Here is a 21047-nt window from a genome sequence, read left to right on the forward strand (position 1 = left end):
AATTTTAAAAAAATAATAAAAATAAAACAATAACTGCTCCAGAATCTCAAAAAAAAAAAAATCGTAACTTTTCAGTACTGTGTATATGGATGATGATATTTGAGGAGGCGGAACGAAGGTACCAAGGCATGTACTGGGGAGTCAGAGGACAGTTTCATGAGTTGGTTCTCTCTTTCAGCTCTGGGAATTGAACTCAAGTCATCAGAATGCACAGTCAACACTTTTGGGAGTCAACACTCCCAAACCCTGGCTTTTCTATATACTTTTCAGAAATGAAATTTTGAGTATATTTATATTATTACAGTGAGAAAAACACACAGTGACAAATTATATAGCCATTTTGTTAATTCATTAAATGTTAAAAATGTTAAATTCTTTAATTTTTCTTCTTATATTCACTTTTTCTAATAGTCAATGACTAATAATCATGGTTGGATGAATTATTAAACATATTCATATCTCAAAACAAAAAAAAAAGACCAAAAAACAAAAAAAGATTTATTTGGGGCTGGAGAGATGGCTCAGTGGTTAAGAACACTGGTTGTTCTGGTAGAAAACCGGGGTTGGAATCCCAGCACCCACATGGCAGCTAACAAATGTCTGTAACTCCAGTTCCAAGGGATCTGACAGCCTCTTCTGTCCTCTGCAGGCGTTGCACAACACAAGTGCACTCACCTACATGCATACACATAAAATAAAAATAAAAAATAAAATATAAAAAACTTTAGGGATTCCTGGGAATTGAACCTAGGGACACTTGCATGCTAGGCAAGCACTCTGCCACTAAACTACAGCCTCAGTCCTAAGAAAGTTTTAACCCTGGTCAAATCTTGGCAGGTTCATTGCCCTCACTAAAGCTCTCTTGGCCCATCCCTAGAGCTGCTTCTCACGTTTGCTATTTCCAGGGCTCAATCGTTTTCAAATAGCTTAGAATTATTTTCTACTGTGCTTTGTTTTTGTAGTACTGAGGCTCAAACTTCATTTTATAAACTGTCACCAGAAATTTTGGGTAGTCTCACATTCCCTGTGACTTGGACTACAGGACATGCAACACAGTGACCTAACAGTCTCCCAGACCTGCACTTACCTCCCCAGTACCACACTTGCAAACACTGACAAGTGTCTCAACAGAAGCATGTCTGTTCCTCCTCAAAACAAAATCAGCTTTCTGAAAACCCTCAAATTTGGGATACTCTGTATTTTGTTTTGTTTTGGTTTTTTTTTTTAATTTTTTTATTTTGTGTGTACGAGTGTTATTCCTGCAAGGGCACCATATTGTGTAGTACACCTGTGTTGTGCATGCCTGCGGAAGACAGAAGAGGGCATCAGATCCCCTGGAACTGGTGTTATGGACGGTTGTTAGCCACCATGTGGGTGCTGGGATTCAAACCCACGTCTTCTGCAAGAACTGCCAGTGCTCCTAACTGCTGAGCCATCTCTCCAGCCCTACTCTGTATTTCTTACGTTCCTAAAAATAGAATTATAGATTATGACATTGTTATGGATTTTAAATTAGTAATGTTGGACATACTTTCAAAGGATAAGCCATGTGCCCTTCCATGTTATTTTTGGATTTTAGGATTTTTCTCACAATTTTAATGATTATATAGTTTTGTCATAAATATTATACAATACACCAGTCTTTAATTTTTCTGTCTGCAAACGTTAAAAAAAAAAATACCTTTTTTTTTTTTTTGGTCTTTTTGAGACAGGGTCTCCCCATAGCCCCAGCTGGCCTGGCACTCACTACATAGACCAGGTTGCCCTCGATCTCATAGAGATCCGCTTACCTCTGCCTCTCTAGTGCTGGGACTAGAGGCATGTGCCACCAGCCCTTGCCTCAGCTTTTTGAGTACTGGAATTGCGGATGTGTGTCACAGCAAATGTTCTTAATTTAATTTTATAATCTGGATATGGTGACTTCTTGCTCCCTGGCCCTACTGTAGTCAAAGATACATAACCATTTGAATATTTGAGATGCTCTGGGAAACTTTCTTTTCTTTTTTTTTGGTGTTTTTGAGACAGGGTCTCTCTGTAGCCCCAGCTGTCCTGGAACTCACTATGTAGACCAGGCTGGCCTTGAACTCACAGAGATCCACCTGCCTCTGCCTCTGCCTCCCGAGTGCTGGGATTAAAGGCGTGTGCCACCACACCCCACACTCTGGGAAACTTTTAATTATTTGGCACAGCTAAATATTTTTTGTAAATTTCTTCTCCAAATACCAGTTATGTAATCTAATCTTTGGCTATCAAAGGCTTGTCTACCCTTTGTAGCCAAGCACAAGCTGAAGTGCCCTCTCCACTGACAGATAAGGGGTACAGATCTGAGAATTTCACTTATCCCCATCTTCCTTTATTTCTATTGAGGATGCAAAATCTACTTTAGTATTATTTGGCTTTGCTTCCCTTTTGTATCCTCAACATCATTTTTCACAATTATTTCAACTAAATCTAAACTAGTACAGAAGAGATACTTAAAAGGTAGCATATTTGCACTCTCGGTAAGAGAACTTGAGGTTGGACAGAGATGTCATAGTTCCCTTTGGTTTGCAATAGCCTGCTTTATCCTCCATTGGAGAGAAGCTAGGTTTAAAGTTTTTGGTAAATTACACACACACACACACACACACACACACGTTTTTGGTAAATTACACACACACACACACACACACACACACACACACATACACACATTTGTTTTTTGTTTGTTTGAGTTAGGGTTTCACTCTGTAGTCCTGGCTGACTTGGAACTTGCTATGGAGATCAGGCTGCCCTTGAACTCGAGAGAGCTGTCTGCCTCTGCCTCCCGAATGCTGGAATTAAGGTGTGTACCACCATGCCAGTTGGCAAATTATGTTTTTGTAAAATGACATAGGGCCTTCCTTAGAGAGCCCTTATTATTTCTAACTCGTTTAATATTTAAAAAAGTTTTGCTCTATCCTTTAGTTTTTCAGTACCTTTTCTAAATTCCTTTATTTTACCCCATCTTCTCTTTTCTTCCTAATGCCAAATCTTTGTATTTTCCAAGTCCCAACCTAGCTCAATGATCTTAGCAAGTTCTAAAAGTCCTTTCAAGACACCCTGAAGAGGCTGATGATGTTTAAAGGTATTGCAAATAAAGCAGAGCTTCAAGCCAACTAATGGTCATTCACTGCAGAACAAAACATCCTCATCTTAAAATTTAGTTTTGGTCGCTGGATATAGGTAATACACTTTATAATTCAGTAAATTCAGATTAAATGAGTACAGTTAATGCCATATAAATTTAAATGTCAACTTCTGAGGTAAAAGAATAGAAGGAAACAAAAATCAAGACTGTTGTACTCCTTAATTTTTTGTTGCTGTGACCAAATACCTGTCAGAAGTAGCTTAAGGGAGGAAGGACTCGTTTAGGCTTCCAGTTGGGGAGGGCATAGCCATCCTGGCAAGGAAGGCACATGACTGGGGCCACACTGTGATGGCAGGACTCTGAGGATGCCGCTCCTCATATCTTGGCAGATCCACAAGCAGAGAGCACCAGCTGGAAACAGAAACGCATTATCACCTTCAAGTCACCCCCAGCAAAGCACAACAATCTCACTGACTTCTAAAACAGCACCACCAATTGAGGCCCAAGTATTTAAATACATGAGCCTGAGGGACATTCCACATTCAAACAGTAATAAAAGGCATTCTTTTTTTTTTAATATTTTATTATTTTTATTTTATGTGTATGAGTGTATTGCCTGCATGTATGTGAGTGCACCCATGTCATGCAAAGCCTTGGAGGTCAGAAGAGGGCTTCGGATTCCCCTGCAACTGGAGTTAAGGACAGTTCACGGTCACCTTGTGGGTGCTGGGAATCAAACCTGGGTCCTCTACAAGGGCAGCCAGTGCTCTTAATCACTGAGCCATCTCTCCAGCCACTAGGCATTCTTAAATACAGTGTCGTAGGGGAGGTGGTTTGCAGTGACACAAAGCCAAACTGCCTGGGTCTGAATGCAGCTTCATCCCTCACTGAATACTCTGTTTATGTCTTATCGTTTCCTCTTCTCAGCTTCCTCATCTGTAAAGTGAAGAATAATTTTTCCCACGGAGGGCTGTTACAAAGATTGGTTTACAAAAAGCACTTAGGTCACTGTCTGACAACAATAAGCACTAGATAAATGTCCATTAACATTACTCCAAATCATAACTGAATAGGTCACAGCTACCAGAAACAGAAGTGGGGGGAGTTAAAAAATATTTATGATTTTTAAAAATATATTTTTATTTTATGTGTATGTGTTGTCTGCATGTATGTAAGTGCACTCATGTCATGCAGTGCCCAAGGAGGTCAGAAGAGGGCATCAGATCCCCTGGGACTTGGGTTATGGGCAGGTTAGCCACCATGTGGGTGCTAGGAAATGAATCCGGGTCCTCTACAAAAGCAACTAGTGCTCTTAACCACTAAGTCATCTCTCCAGCCTGGCTTTGTGATTTTTAAAAAATTATTTGTATCGCCAGGCACACACCTTTAATCCTAGCACTTGGGAGGCAGAGGCAGACGGATCTTTGTGAGTTCAAGGCCAGCCTAGTCTACATAGTGAGTTCCAGGACAGCTGGGACTACGAGGAGACCCTGTCTCAAAAAAAAGACCAAATAAAGAAATTATTTGTATTTATGTGTGAGTACATGTGCCTAGAGACCATTTTGAACTATGTGAAGTGGGTGCTGGGAACTGAACTCAGCAAGAACAGTAAATGTTCTGAACCTCTGAGCCATCTCTCTAGTTGCTGTCCCCACAACTATTGAGAACCTTTTTTTGTAGGCTTTATTTGTGATTGTTATTTAAAGTGATAGCTGTGAAAGACTGTCAAAATATCTGACCTTTTTAAAAGAAATAACATATTTGAAGGTAATACAAAGAAGATAACAGAAACCCAGATATAAGAAGGAAAGAAATCTATGAGCTCATAGATATATTCATATGCCAAGGCAGCCAAGCCTGTTCCAGGAGCTAACTGGTTTTGCTTGCTTCATTCTGCTGAGTACACTGGAGTTTCGAGAGTGGGAGCAAAGTACACGGGGCCATGCCCCAGAAAAGACTACATAATCTCTACCTCTCTATGTTCATGGCCAATTCACAGACATTTAATATAGTCTGACTTTTACTAGATGTAACTGACATGAATGGCCTAAATGTTTATTACATATCTAGTACACTTAAAAATAATTTTTAATTACACTTCTGAACAAGTTTAGCTTACATAATACATTTTTATTGTCTAGTCATAAATTATGGCAGCTTTAAAATGGAGACTAATTACACACACAGAACTTAAGAATCAGCAAGATCTAGTGGAGTAAACAGAAGCTTGTCAGATGCTGGGTTTTGAATCCTGCTTTGTACATCTGCCCATATGAAGTTGCACAAGTCATTGAATCCTCTAAGCTAATTTCATCATCTAGGAAATGGGGGCAGTAATGACCTTGAAATCTTGCAACAATTCAGTTAGTGCACCTAGTAGGTACATGTAAAATGATTACCAAGAGAGTACATCATAGGCAGTGGTAACCCTCAATCAGTTTAGTGACTAATAGTAATTGGCTATTAATTCTATGGTGTTGATACCTTTAGTGTGGTAAAGGGAGCCTCAATTGGGGAACTGCCTCCATTGGACTGGCCTGTGGCCATGTCTGTGCGGCATCCTGTTGATTATTGAGTGATGTGGGAGGGCCCAGCCCACTGTGGGTGGTTCCACCCCTGTGTAGGTGGGCCTGTGTTGTATAAGAAAGCAGGTTAAGCACCCACTAGGAGAGCAAGCCAGTACACAGTAGCGTTCTCCCATGGTCTGTGCTCCGGCTCCTGCCTCCAGGTTCCTGCCCTGAGTTCCTACCTTGGGCTCCCTGATGAACTGTAAGCCAAATAAACCCTTTCCTCCCCAACTTGGTATTGGTCAGAGTGTTTTATCACAGCAATTGAAGGAAAACTACAATATATGGTAACTCAATTTCAAAATATAAGACTTCGAGATTGTCCTTAGTATCATAATGAAAACATCATTTATACAGATACAAAACAGACTGACAGGCCTGAAAATTTTCCCTCATTCTATGGTAAAAATCTTCCATAAATATTTGTACTCAGGTGACTAAAAAGGTATGATTGGGAAACTATCATCTAACTGGAAAATTTTTAATTTTTAAAATTTATTTGTATTTTATGTGTGTGAGTGTTCTGCCTGCATGTAAGTGCACCACTTGCAAGCAAATCCAGAGGCCAGAATAGGGTGTCAGATCCCCTGGAACTGGAGTTATGGATGGTTGGTAGTTGCCATGTGGGTGCTGGGAACCAAACCCAGGTCTTCTGGAAGAACCTTCATCCCCTTAATTGGAATTTAAGTCCAGTTTCCTAAGATTTGTGGAACCCCCAGAAAATCTACAGTATGGGAACCAAATCAGGGAAGAGAATTTTGAGCCAGGTTAATTCTGTCCGGCCAGGATGGTATCTGAAGGGATGAAATCCATCACGGAAGGATGACCTAAGTGAGGAGGGAGGTGACAAGTGACCACCACCAAGGCGGTCTACGCGTAGTCAGGAAGCAGCCAACCATTTCCCTGGGGGACCCGGTAGCCTTCCCAGTCTCCCAGGATTCCCTTTGCTCTTCTAGGAACCCCCGTTGCACCCGAGCCCTGTGAATGGAAGTGACTGATCAAAAGTCGCTCTGAGCCAGCGACATGCCTCAGCAGGAAAGGCAAGCCTGACGACCTAATTTGATCCCCGGATCCCACGGTGTCCACACACGCACCTGCAGTCACACATACGTCACACACAAAAATAAGTAGAATTTTAAAAAATTCGCCCTCCGGTCCAGTCCCCGCTCCAGTGGACTCCTCGAGGGGTGGCCACTGGCACTTCCGGGTCTGTGCAGCAATAAGGCCCAGCGATGCGCTGCTCCGCACAGAACTGCTGCCAGACCTTGGACCCTTTGTACATAACAGTGCAATCAACAGGCGGGGACTATCTAGGTAGAATGACAACGAATTCAGAACCCTGGGGGTCATTTTTATCAGCTCCCCTCCCACCAAGCGGATCTGCTTCAGTCAGTCAATCTGCCCACAAAGATAATGGCGTAGCAGCAGTGTACAGCCCCCAAAACCCAGCTTCCGTCAGCTGATGGAGCGCGCCTGAGGTCCCAGCTGCTCCAGAGGGAGAGGCGGGAAGGACAGCAGCCGGAAATTCCGGACCAGTCTGGGCAGTACAGCCATACCCTGTCTAAAAAACAAACAAGACAAAATTACAACATGTGATAGCCCGATATTCCCGACCAGCAGACACTCCGACTCACCTGTCTGCGTCGGGAGTCAGCGTCCAGAACAGACGCTAACTTGCCCAAGGCAGAAAACCTACAGAGCACGCAGACTCATAACACTTCCCACCTCCGTCCCGCCTGCATCGCCCCACCCCCTTATAAAGGCCTCTGGCCCGGCCCACCTCCCAATTCCCGCCCTACCCCGCCCTCTCTCCCTCACCGTCCTTTAGGTTCCCGGCCCCTTCCTTTCCCCTACCGTCAGGCCCTCCCAGCCCCGCCGGCCTCCCAATCACCGCCCCTTCCCGTAATTAAGGCTCCTGGCCTCTCCCTCTCCCTATCAAGCTGGCCCCTAGTCCTGCCTACCTCCCAAGCACCGCCCCTCCACATCCTTCAGGTTCCGGACCCCGCCCCCTCCCCCTTCCGGGAGGCGTTTAGCCCCGCCCACCTCCCCCAATTAACGCCCCGCCCTCTCCCTGTCCTTTAGGCTCCTGGCTCTGCCCTCTCCCCCGGCCCCGCCCCACCCCTCCCGATATCCTCGCTTCTCCCCCGCGGGTCTCGCCTCTGCATACGCAGCGCCTCCGGGCTCCGGGTGTCGCTGAGAGGGCTGCGAAGCTCCGGCGACCCTGCGGGCACTAGGGCGGGGGCGGAGAGGGCCGGGTCTGGACGACGCGGCTGTGGGTGGCGGCGCAGTGATCGCTGCGCCATGGCCGCGTCGGTGTGGTGCTGCCTGCGGTGCTGCAGGGACGGCGGGACCGGCCACATTCCTCTGAAGGAGATGCCGGCCGTGCAGCTGGACACGCAGCACATGGGTAAGGGCCTCCCTCCCCAACGGCCGCGGCGCCGGGGCCAGCGAGGGCCGCCCGAAGCCTCTGGCCCGCCTCGTGCGACGCCGCCGGACTCACCAGGGTCGGGTTCTGCTTGAAGATCGGCTGCTTAGGCCATCCCTAAGGCCCCGCGTCCGAGGCGGGGTGTGAACCTCAGCAATCTCCGCCCAAGTGTTGGGTGTTCCCAGGCAGGGGACAGAGGAACCTCGGTGCACGCCAGGTATCGCGTACTGTCAAACCTGCGCTTTTCTGCCCTATCATGTATAGGTTGAAGTCATTTCCTGACTTCCTAAAGCCCAGACAAGACAGATGGCAGCAGCCTGAAGTCACACCTCAGGTCATAATGCCACTTTCACTTCTCTCCCATCACCTGACTCCTTAGTCACTGTTGGAAGTGCTGTAATTTCACCTGACTCTCTTCCCACTGGGCAAGCTATTGCAAAATAAAATAGTGCTTTGCTCCTCTTGCCAAGTTCCCCGTGGTCTTATAATTTCTCATCTAACAGTCTTCGGTCCTCTTGTAGCCCTCTTTTTCCACATATTATTTCACTTTTTAGATTTTTCCTGTATGATTATTTCCAAGCCTGCTAGGCTACAGGGAGACCCTGTCTCAAAAATATATATATAGGGAATGTGGTGGGTTGAATGAAACTGTCCTCCATAGGCTCCAAGTATTTGGAGATTTTTGTCCCCAGATGATGGCGCTGTTTTGGAAGGTTTTAGAAGGTATGGCTATCCTGGAGTAAGCACGTCACTGGGGGTGGGCTTAGAGAGTTTTTAAGCCTTGCCAGATCTCCAGTTGCTTTGTTTCCTGTGCCTACTGGAAGATAGAGAGCTTAGCTTCTGCTCTTCTTCTCCAGCCACCTCTGCCACCATGCCTCCCCACCAAGATGGTGGGGAGGGGTAATTCCCCTGAAACCGTAAGCTCAAATAACTTCTTCCTTCTATAAATTGCTTGGGTCAGTGTTTCTATCGCAGCAACAGAAAAGTGACTAATACAAGGAATTTTGTAAATAGGTTTATTCTTTTATTTTTTATTTTATTTTATTATTTTTGTCTTTTTGAGAAAGAGTCTCCCTGGCCTGGAACTCACTATGTAGACTAGGCTGGCCTCGAACTCACAGAGATCCACCTGCCTCTGCCTCCCAAGTGCTAGGATTAAAGGTGTGCCCCACCATCTTTATTCTTTTAATTGTTAATTGGCCTTTTAGAAATAAATGCCATCCAAGGTAGCTACTTTGAAACGGATGCTACTCATTTGGAAATTTCTACTGTTTCTTAAAGCACATGTTATGGCTCTGTTTGTTGTAACTACTCAAATTTGCTTTGACTTTCCAAGTAGTAGCACTGATTAAGAAAACTACAAACTACATAGATCCAAACACAGTGTATCTTTGTACTTGGTACAGAGAAATGTTTGAAGTGACTCTCTTGTAATATCAAGCAAGAAGTATAGAGGAACACCACATAGTGATGGTTGAATCAAGAGTCCTTTAATAGGGGCTGGAGAAAGATGGCTCAGTGGTTGAGAGTACTGGCTGCTCTTGCAGAGGACCGGGGTTTGGTTCTCAGCACCCACATGGCAGCCAACAACCATCCATAACTCCATTTCCAGGGGATCCAATGCCCTCTTCTGACCTCTGTGGGCATTGCGTGACAGGTGCACTTACATGCAGGCAATATACTCATACACATAAAAAATAATTTTTAAAAAGGGGCCCTTTATGGGCTGGAGAGATGGCTCAGTGGTTAAGAGCACTGACTGCTCTTGCAGTGGACCCGGGTTCGATACCCAGCACCCACATGGTGGCTATGAACTGTCCTTAACTCCAGTTCCAGGGGAATCCGAAGCCCTCTTCTGACCTCCACACCATTGTACAACATGGGTGCACTCACATACATGCAGGCAATACACTCATACACATAAAATAAAATTAATAAATAAAAAATATATAAAGGGTCCTTTAGCCAGCAATCCAGGGGGATGATGCCCCAAAGAACTCTCAACCCTGAGGAGAGGCAGAGTGGGGTTTATAAAGCCTAAAACCACAATTACATCATGCCAGGGGCAAAGCTAATAACCATGGGTACATTAGATTACCATAATTACACCAGACCAGGGGAAGGTCAGTTAACAAAGAAGTTTCAGTTAACAAAACATTTCAGTTAGGAAAAACAAGTTTCTCAGAATTGCAGAAACAGACTCCATAGAGATGCAGGTATAGCTGAGTAGAGTGTTATCTTTCTAGTTGGCTGGCTGCAGTTAGAGGGATAGGGCAGCTAGGCAGAAACATGGTGAGCAAGAGTCAGCTAGAACAAAATGGAGTCAGTTTTGCCATTTCACACTAGTAATTTACAAACGCTTTAGAATGGTCTCTGACTATATTCCTTTCTGTATAAAATATCTCAGATAGGAAACGATACTAAAGTAAAAGTAATGACATGCTCAGAGCTGTTTCTATAGTTTCAACTCACAGAGCAGAACATTATTTCAAAAGTCTTTTCCATACTTTCATTAACTTAGTGCTTTAGGATGAAATCAAAGATAATATGTTACCTATTACAGAGGCAGGTCATTAGATGGGTTTGTAAGAGGACCATGTGTTCAGGATCTGAAGAATTCCCTGAATTGACCACTCAGACACTGAGTCTCAGTAAAAACACAAGCGCTTTATTGGAGCCAACTGGCTGGGGACACAGACAGTCTTGGGACCTGTACTGCAACCTGTGAAAATGCAGGGATTTTAAGAACAAAAACTGCAAAAACCACAAAGCAGGGGATTTCTATAGAAACCATAAACAGAAGAACCAGGAAAGGATTTGAACAATCTAGGGCTGATTTCCAGAGCCTTAACCTATACAGCCATTGGCTAGCTTACCTGGGGCAGAAAGTTCTTCCTCATTCTTCCTCTTCTGCCCCAGACCATTTCCATAGAAACCATAAACAGATGTACCAGGAAAGGGTTTGAACAATGGAGGGGATTTCCAGAGTCAGGCGGAGGGCAGCTCTTTCTCAGAGGACAGGGAGGGGTCTGAGGAGCACTCTCCTTCATTCCCCCATTTTGATTTTAGAAATCTTCTTGAATCAAACCATTGATTCATATATGTCATCTAGGGGATTGTAATGGGCCCTCATAACCATCAGTTGTACAGCGGAGACCCTTTGTTTAACAAACTTGACTAGAGCATTAAAGATACAGGTTCCAAAGGTTTTCAAACCAGGGAGCAATCTGAGGGTTAGGAGTCATCACCTCCATAATAACCTTCCCTATCTGTGTATCAGATAATTTCCAGACATAAGTCTGGGGCTGGTAGACTCTTTGGGGGGCCATCCCGGAGGGTAGAGTCAGCAGGAGCAGAGTCATAGTGACACCAGGGGAACAGGTGAATTGTCTTTTATCAATCGAAGCTTCAGGGGGTCTCCTGCATGATGTTGGACCTTCCATTTTTCTTGGTCAACCTGGGCAGGCTTGACATGTGAGTGATGAATCCAGGTACACAGTCTGTCCACCTTCACTGCCGTCCATGGGAGTCATCAGGGTCACAGTGAATGGTCCTTTCCACTGAGGGGCCAATGTCTCCTTCTGATGTCACTTTATCCAGACTGTGTCTCCAGGTCGGTAAGGATGTGGAGTAGCTGGAGGCAGTTCGTGCACATGCTGGATCAGGGGGTGGAGGTGCTCCTGTATAGCCTGTAATGCCCTAATAGACTGGAGGATTTCATGATTAGATATTTCATCCAACAGTTCTGACTTTAATCTTGGGACCAGGGGAGGGGGAGTCTTCTGAAAAGAATCTCAAAAGGAGTTATTCCCTGGATATAGGGGGAGTTTCTAACCCTGAGGAGGGCAAAAGGAAGGAGCGTCACCAAGTCTGCACCAGATTCTAAGGTTAATTTAGTCAAGGTCTCCTTAAGGGTCCGATTCATCCTCTCTACTTGTCCTGAACTCTGGGGATGGTATGTGCAATGTAGTTTCCAGTCTGTCCCCAGGGCCTTTGCTAAGGCTTGAATTACCTGAGAGATGAATGCTGATCCATTGTCAGATCCTAACACCAGGGGCACACCAAACCTGGGAATGAGTTCATCTAGCAACTTCTTGGCAACTGTGGTTGCCGTTTCCTTCTTGGTGGGAAAGGCTTCTACCCATCCTGAAAAAGTGTCTACAAAAGCCAGTAAATATTTATATACAAACCAACCCAGCTTTGCCTCAGTGAAGTCTACTTCCCAGAGGACTCTGGGGGCAGTCCCTCTTTCACGTTTTCCTGAGGGTTTATCATTTTTCGGGTAGACATTAGTCATCTGGCATGCCATGCATCTGGAGGTGATGTCTTATATAGTAGCTGTTGAAGGAAGAAACTGGAAGCATCTGGTCTTTTCTTTTCCCATGTGGGTTCCTTCATGAAGTTGGCAAACTAGCATTTCCCCCAGTTGGCCGGGGAAGATGACCTTTCCATCCGGAGTGAATCTCCATCCTGAGGAGACATACCCATTTGGAATTGCCTGGAAATATGTCATCGTCTGTATATGGGGGCTTTTCAGGTAACATACGATTTGGCAGGGCTAGGAGCACAGGTTTGGAAGGGGATTCAGCCACTTCTTTGGCAACTTGATCTACCTTTTGATTTCCTCAGGCCTCAGGAGTGTTATTCTTTTGGTATCCTGGGCAGTGAATAACTGCCACTCTTGGGCATCCATATGACTCTTAACAAATCAATGATCTCTTGTTTGTTTTTGATAGTCTTTCCTTCTGATGTCAGGAGGCCTCTTTCTTGATAGATGGCTCCTTGTACATGAACAGTGGCAAAAGCATACCTACTGTCAGTGTAAATGTTGACAGTCTTACCCTCTCCCAGTCTTAGCGCCTGAATCAAGGCTATCAGTTTGGCCTTTTGTGCAGAGGTTCCTTTTGGCAGGGCTTCCACCCATAGGACATCCTTCTGGGTGAGTACTGCCACCCCTGCATACCTGGCTCCATCTTTTATGTAACTACTCCCGTCTGTGTACATCACCAAGTCAGGGTTCTTAGATCAGGTCAGCTTCCCTGGACATTCTGCAGCAGTTTGGAGCAATCGTGATGCAAAGCTGTTTCAGACTCAGTCTCATGGAGCAGGGATGCAGGGTTTAAGGCACTGGTCACCACATATGTCAGGCAGGGCACATCTAGTAGGAGAGACTGGTAATGAGTTAATCTTGCATTTGTGAGCCAGCAATCAGGCAGTGCCCTCAGTACCCCTTCAATAGTGTGGGAGATGGTCACAATTAGTTGCTGTCCCAAGGTGAACTTATCAGTGTCCTTAACTAGGACTGCAGTGTCCACTATGATCTTTAGACAGGCTGGCCATCCAGCCCCTACTGACTCATTTCTTTGAGAGATAAGCCACCAGTCTCTTCCAGGGGCCCAAAGTTTGAGCAAGTATGCCCTTCACTACACCAAATCATTCATCTACATAAAGGTAGAAGGGCCTTGAGACATCAGGTAGGACTAGGGCTGGTGCAGAAATGAGGGCCTGTTTTAGGCTGTCAAAGGCCTGCTGTTGTTTTTCTCCCCAGGAAAATGCTGAGGGTCCCCCCCCCTTGTTACCTTGTATAGAGGCCTGGCCAGTTCTGAAAAAACAGGTATCCATAGGTGACAATATCCAGCTGCCCCCAGGAATTCTCTGACTTGTTAGGGGTCAGCTCGAGGGCCCAGTCCCCTCTGCCAATTCTGATCTCTGGGCAGATATCTTCTGGGGGGGGCCTTCACCCTCTCTTAGAGCCAAAGCCCATGCCAGTTTTTGATTTTGACATTCCTCACGTTCCTCCTGGGTCTCACAGTTATTGTAGACTTTTGGGGTGATTTTAAGCAATTCAAAGAGACTCTTACCTTCAAAGCTTTCCAACTTTTGTAATTTCTTCTGGGTATCAGGAGCAGACTGGGTCACGAAGGCGATGTTTATTGCTTGTTGATTCTCAGATGCCTCTGGATCAATGGGAGTATAAGCCAGCCCGATAGACTTCCATCAATCTCTCCAAGAACTGTGATGGGGGCTCTGTCCCTGCAAATCCTGATTGACTTTTGACAAATTTGTAGGCCTTTTTGCAGTGGCCTGGAGACCCCCCCATATGAATCTGGTGATAGAGTCTGAGTGACTCCCTACCTGAAGGGGTGTTGGGACCCAATCTGGGTGACAGCGAGGGAAGATTTCCTCGATCACCTCAAGATCCTCAGTAAATCGGACATTTTCGGCTGGTACCCGTTTCCGGGCCTCGGGGAGGATCCGGGTGTGTTCCTTAGTGGTGAAGAGTGTGAGGAGGAGTTGTTGGACATCATCCAAGGTAGGCTGGTAAGAAAGATAGTCTCCAGGAGCCCTGGAAGGCCTGGGGTTTTTCAGAGAAAGGATTTTGTAATAAACAAGAAAACTACAACCAGAGGAATCCGGCAGTGCCATAGCATGGAGGGGAAGGACGGCAGGGGTCATCATAACATATGTGGGGATGGGTAAGGAATGGCCATAATATAGGGGACCTGGTCAGGGTGTCCTGGGTTACCTAAGATCATGGCCTGAACAGAAGAAAGTTTGTTAACATCAAAGGACTCAGTGGGGGGGGGGCAGTCACCATCAAAAGATGGCCATTGGAGAGAACAAAGGGTACAGAATTTCCCCAATAGACACAGTGTCTCCAGAGATTGCAGCTGCATTCTGGAAATCCTTAAAATGAGAAAGAATTAGGTCAAGGGGAGTATCTTCAGAGGAAGGAGTCTGACCCATAATGGAAAAGAAGAGGATTAATCCAAAACAGAGATCAATGAGAATGACACAAACAGGAAACAGAGACTTGAAACCAGGACGACACAAAACGAAAGCACTGTGTGCACTGCGGGAGCAACTAGGGTCGATGCCAAATGCCCAAAGATCACAGGCAGTCAACCAATCAGATGGAAGGTCGGGGCGTCCCCCATCCTCCGGCTCAGGGAGCAATACTGTGTCTAGTTTCTCCCTCTTGAGCCCCCAGAAGTCTGGACAGTCAGAACAGAAACCAAAACAGATTCACCGAGGGAGGAATCGAAACTGAAGTCGTTGGGCGCCAAACAGAGAACAAAAAAGACAGAAAAACAGACCGAGGATCTTTTAGGGAATCTCAGGACAAGCCCCAACAATGTTCGGGGTCCGAAGAATTCCCTGAATTGACCATTTGGACACTGAGTCTCAGTAAAAACACAAGCACTTTATTGGAGCCAAACTGCTGGGGACACAGTCTGGGGAGCTGTATTGCGACCTGTGAAAATGTAGGGCTTTTAAGAACAAAAATCGCGAAAACCACAAAGCAGGGGATTTCTATAGAAGCCATAAACAGAAGAACCAGGAAAGGATTTGAACAATCTAGGGCTGATTTCCAGAGCCTTAACCTATACAGCCATTGGCTAGCTTACCTGGGGCAGAAAGTTCTTCCTCATTCTTCCTCTTCTGCCCCAGATCATTTCCATAGAAACCATAAACAGATGTACCAGGAAAGGGTTTGAACAATGGAGGGGATTTCCAGAGTCAGGCGGAGGGCAGCTTTTTCTCAGAGGACAGGGAGGGGTCTGAGGGGCACTCTCCTTCACATGGACTGTGCCAGTTAAGAAAAACAATATATCCTTTATTTGCATAGCCTTTGGGAATGTTTTTACTAAATATGTTTTCAGTTGCAAGTAGTGAAAGTTGTAACTCAGAGTTGTGTAAATGATGAGAAAAGTGGCAATAATTTCAGGAAATATTCAGTGCTGCCAGAGAGGCTTTTTTTGTTGTTGCTGCTGCTGTTGGATTTCCTGTCTTCCTTGTATTCTTGAAAGCTAGAGGCCATGGTCACTTGGAGCAACTCCCTGGGTTTCCATATTCAGGCCCAGCAAGAACAAGAGTTCTTTATCTCATGGTTCTCTGCAAAAGTCTTGATGCTCTCTGATTATTGTGTTAGGTCTGATAACTGTTCCTGATTTAATCACTGTGACCACAAAATGTGGAGGGTACAGATGAGTTAACCCAGGTCAAAAGTAATTGAGTCAGGTTCATTGAAACGTTGGATTTCCAGAGGGAAGTCTGTCTCAAAGAGAACACATGCTGCTTGTCCTCTACAAAGCACTTAGCACAGCTCATTCATTCATTCATTGCTGTGTCAGTTATTTATGAGCATCTACTAGATGTCATGCTATAGTGTCTTTGACTATCGGGGAAGTCACCCTCTAGTTGGAGCTACTAGACTTATGTGAGGTAGTCAGATGTTAATTATTTACAAGGTTCATTCACAGTATTTGGATTTTTTTTTTACTTCTTAACATTACATTTATTTCTTATTTTGCCAGTGTGTGTATGTGTGTGTTTGGCACACATGTGGAGATCAGAAGATAACTTATAGAAGTCAGTTCTCTCCTACTGTGTGAGTCCCAGGGATCAAGCTTAGATTGTCAGGCTTGGCAAGTAGCGTCTTATCCTACTGAACCATTTCACCAGTCCAGAATTTGTGTTTATATATATTTTGGTCTTTTTGAGACAGGGTCTCCCTGTAGCTCCAGCTGTCCTGGAACTCAACTATGTAGACCAGGCTGCCTTGAACTCACAGAGATCTGCCTGCCTCTGCCTCCTGGGTGCTGGGATTAAAGGCATGCACCACCACACCTGGCTTTTAATATATTTTTTAAAAATATTTATTTATGGGGGCTGGAGAGATGGCTCAGCAGTTAAGAACATTGGTTGTTCTTGCAGAAGACCCGGGTTCAAATCCTAGCACCCACATGGCACCTAACAACTGTCCATAACTCCAGTCCCAGGGGATCTGACAGCCTCTTCTGACCTCTGTGGGCATTGTACGACACAGGTGCACTTACCTACATGCAGGCAATACACGCATACACATAAAGTAAAATAAATTTAAAAAAATTAAATATTTATTTATGGGGCTGGAGAGTTGGCTGGCTCATTGATTAAGGGTGCTGGCTACTCTTGCAAAGGATGCAGGTTCAATTCCTAGCACCCACATGGTAGCTAACAGCTGTCTAACTCCAGTTCCAGGGGAATCTGACACCCTCTTCTGACCTCCTCAGGCATATCTCATCACTTACTTGCAAATAAAACACTCATATACATAAAATAGTTTTCCTAAAATATTGTGTTGCATGTATGCCCGTTTGCCATGGTATGTGGGTTGAAGGCAGAGGACAACTTTCAGGAGCTAGTTTTCTCCTTCTACCCTTTGTTCCAGGGATTAAATTCAGGTCATTTGGCAGCAAGTATCTTTACCCACTCAGCCATCTCACCAGCCCTTAATGGTTTTTTTTTTGGGTTTTTTTTTTTGTTTTTTGTTTTTTTTTGAGACAGGGTCTCCCTGTAGCCCCAGGAGAACTTGCTATGTAGACCAGGCTGCCTCAATCTCACAGACATCCACCTCTTCCTCTACCTCCAGAGTTCTGGGATTAAAGGTATGTGTCAACAAGCCTGACCCAGCCTTTAACATTTTAAATTAGACAACCAACAACAAAAAGAATTTATCTAACAGAGGGTATGTCTTAAAATGACCAGTTTAGAATTGTAGTAGAATCTGACTTTTTCCCATTTCTCTTATGAATTTGTTTGAATGATTTTTGTTTTGTTTCGTTTTGTTTAAAAGAGGAATTCGGCCTTTTATTACTGTTGTCTAGTATTATGTAGCCCCTTCTGGAAGAGTCCCGCATAGTTCTAATGTTCATACCTACTTAGCTTATAGTCACATGTCTTAGTGATAAAGGGTTTCCTTACATATTACTCTGTTTCCTCGTACTTTTCTGATTTTATGCTTTCCTAAGCCAAAATTCAGAAGCAAAATGGGAGTTCACACATCAAAAACAGTATTTTTCTTGCTGTTGTCAGTGAAGTTTGAGCTGAAACTCAAATTTTCTATGAAAATAAAATACATTTAAAGATGCTAAAACCATGGGGCTGGAGAGATCGTTCAGCAGTTAAGAACACTGGCTGCTCTTGCAAAGGACCTGGGTTCCATACCCTCATGACAGCTAACAACCATGTGAAACTTCAGTTCTGGGGGATTTGATGCCCTCTTCTGACCTCTGTGGGCATTGCATGACATGGGTTGCACAACACTGATGCACTTATGTACATGCAGGCAATACATTCATACACATGTATAGAATAAATAAAATTAAATTTTAAAAAATCTTGAGACTAGAGAGATGGCCCAGAAGCTGAGAGCACTGGCTGCTCTTGCAGAGGGCCCAAATTCAATTCCCAGCACCCACATGATGGCTAAAAACCACCTATCACTCCAGTTCCAGGGATCTGATGCTCTCTTCTGGCTTCCTTGGCTTTTGCATGCACTTGGTGCACCTACATACAGGCAGGCAAAACATTCATACAATTAAAATAAATGAAATATTAAAAATGTTGGGGCTGGAGAGATGACTCAGCAGTTAAGAGCACTGTCTGCTCTTACAGAGGACCTGGGTTTGATTCCCAACACCTACATGGAGGCTAACAATGGAGCCCTCTACTGACCTCCATGGGCACTGCACAAGTATATATATATATATATGTATGCAATATATATATATATATGCAATATACACATAAAAATAAAATGTTAAAATCTTGTTTATAGTGGGGTATGTTGGCCCACATCTTCCATCCCAGTTACTAGGAGGATGAAGCAGGAGAATCAAAAGTTTGAGGCCAGTATGGACAGTATACAGATACCTAGTTTCAAAATAAAAAAAAAACTTGCTTACATTTTTGCCATGTGATTCGCTCTCTTAGTAAATATTTTAAGATCCTAAGATTAAGCATTTTTCAGTGTCAGCCTTTCAACATGGAAAGATAGGTGTCCTTTCCATGTTCCATGTATCTCCTTCTGCTACTTCTACTGGTATGTGTAGTAACGAGAGGAGTAGTGGTGTTTTATACTTAGTAGATATTCACCTGTTTTTGACAGATTGCTTTAATTCATTTGATAGAATTGAAAACTGTACCAGTTTACTAAGATTTTTTACATGTTTATGGCTTTACTTAAATGAATTGTTAAATTATCTAAATTGATTATTGGTTAAAAATTAAAGTTAGTCTAGTCCTACCTCATGAGTATTTTACATTTTAGTTCTTTTTTAAAATTATTTTAATTTTATGTGTATAAGTGTATTGCCTGCGTGTGTGTAAGTGCACCCGTGTCCTGCAATGCCAGAGGAGTCAGAAGAGGGCATCAGATCCCCTGGAGCTGGAGTTACAGAAGGTTGTTAGCTGCCATGTGGGTGCTGGGAATCGAACCCAGGTCCTCTGCAAGAGCACCCAGTGCTCTTAATTGCTGAGCCATTTTTCCAATCCATTTTCTTTCTTTTATGTGCATGTATGTTGGTAGGGAGGGGGTACACTTGATTTGCATGGATTGTATGTGGAAGTCAGAGGGCAACTTTTGGGGATCTTTTACCATGTTGGTTCCAAAGATTGAACTTAGGTGGTCATCAGGCAGGTGGCAGGCACATTTGTCCATTGAGCCATCTTGCTGTTCTCCTTACAAATATTTTAAATATTCAGCATAATTTAGAGTTATTATAGTTTATTTGAAACAACTTAATTGAATAAAACTCATTCCTATTAATGAATATTATATATAACTTTTCTCTCAAAAAGTAGTGAATTAAATACTTAAAATAACTTATCAATATCTCTATATTTTGAAGGACTGTTTTTTTTGAGACAGGGTCTCCCTGTAGCCCCAGCTAGCCTGGAACTCACTATGTAGACAGACTGGCCTCCCAAATTCAGGGATTAAAGGCATATGCTGCCACACCCAGCAATATTCCTGGGTTTTTTGTTTTGTTTTGTTTTTATTGAATTCTTTCCAATTTTCTTTTTTTTTAATAACTATATCATACTTTATCCATTACTCAAGAGACATTAGGGTTGTTTCTACATTTTGACTGTTATAAATAATACTGCTATAAACATTTATAAAGCTTTCAGATCTGCATATGTTTTCATTTCTCTTTAGTCATTGTAGGAATAAAATGTATTGGTAAATTGTTATGGGCTGTTTATGCTTGTTAAGAGCTGAATCTGAGAGCAAGATTTCAGATTCAAGTATGTTTATCTATTTTTTTCCTTGAATTTTTAAAATTATTTAATAACCACACAATCAGAAGAAGCATTTCATTACAACATCATTGACATATTCAAAGGAAACAATTTCCAGAGCTAAGATGCATCTCCTTCAAAATTGGCTGTAAATTTTCAGGTTTACAGTTGAATTAATATAGTTATACAGTATTGTACTCAGTATAAACCCTATAAGACATAAAATTAAATGAGGTTTTAACCTTTAAAAAAGATCTCCATTTCACTATTAAAATACACAGTTTCATACAGAAAAATTCATTTTCAGTACAATTGACACTAAGATGCACATGCATTTCTAATCTCTATATATCTGATTATTACTAGTCACAGTCGGTTACTTTCTGAGCTCTTTGGCATGTGAGCATGGATATAACGTCATCAGGTAGATTTCAGTGGTAATGTTTTCCACATCCACCAATTATTAAGGAGCAAATTTTTGTGCATTGAAGAATTTTTTTTAATTTTAAAAAATTATTTATTTTTACACCCACTCCAGGGTAGCACCCTCCTATAGCCTCCCTCCCCCCACTAGAGCCCTTATACTCTGATATCCCTGCTATTGTCTGCTGTGTTGTTGGCTCCCCCAGCCATTCCCCCACTACTTGCCCTTCTGGTGAATCTAGTCAGCCTATCAAGAGGTCTTTGTTTTAGGAGGGTCAGCTGTTCCTCATCTAGTGGTAATCAGTTGTCAATATTCCTTTGGATAAGATTGGGGTCTGCTATTCAATTTCCAAGTTCTATGCTGGGAATCTATCTGGGAATCCCTTTGGCCACCCTGGCCAACAACTCAAAAGAAGGTATTGCCTGTCTGGCATTGTTGCTTGTTATGTATCTT

General features: G+C 43.6%; 2 protein-coding genes across 3 annotated transcripts in view; one reads left to right on the plus strand and one right to left on the minus strand.

The window, feature by feature from the left end:
* Positions 1–7422, minus strand: part of Trim13 (tripartite motif containing 13) — a 72288-nt gene extending 64866 nt beyond the window's left edge. The window contains exons 1-3 of one of the 2 annotated variants that reach the window (XR_003848071.1): positions 7311–7422; positions 6771–7237; positions 3356–3520 (exon numbers count right to left, since the gene is read on the minus strand). The gene's annotated coding sequence lies outside the window, so the exon portion shown is untranslated. Of the gene's footprint in view, positions 1–3355; positions 3521–6770; positions 7238–7310 lie in introns of those variants that run through there. The other variant, XM_029559573.1, reaches the window with a different exon arrangement.
* A 373-nt stretch (positions 7423–7795) lies between these two features.
* Spryd7 (SPRY domain containing 7) overlaps positions 7796–21047 on the plus strand; it is a gene marked incomplete in the record, with an annotated part of 36239 nt that continues 22987 nt past the window's right edge. Inside the window, 1 exon segment of the mRNA XM_008824963.3 lies at positions 7796–8083. Coding sequence (XP_008823185.1) covers positions 7978–8083 — 106 coding nt within the window.

Source organism: Nannospalax galili, unplaced genomic scaffold (assembly GCF_000622305.1).
Source record: "Nannospalax galili isolate Female #2095 unplaced genomic scaffold, S.galili_v1.0 scaffold488, whole genome shotgun sequence".
NCBI lineage: Eukaryota > Metazoa > Chordata > Mammalia > Rodentia > Spalacidae > Nannospalax > Nannospalax galili.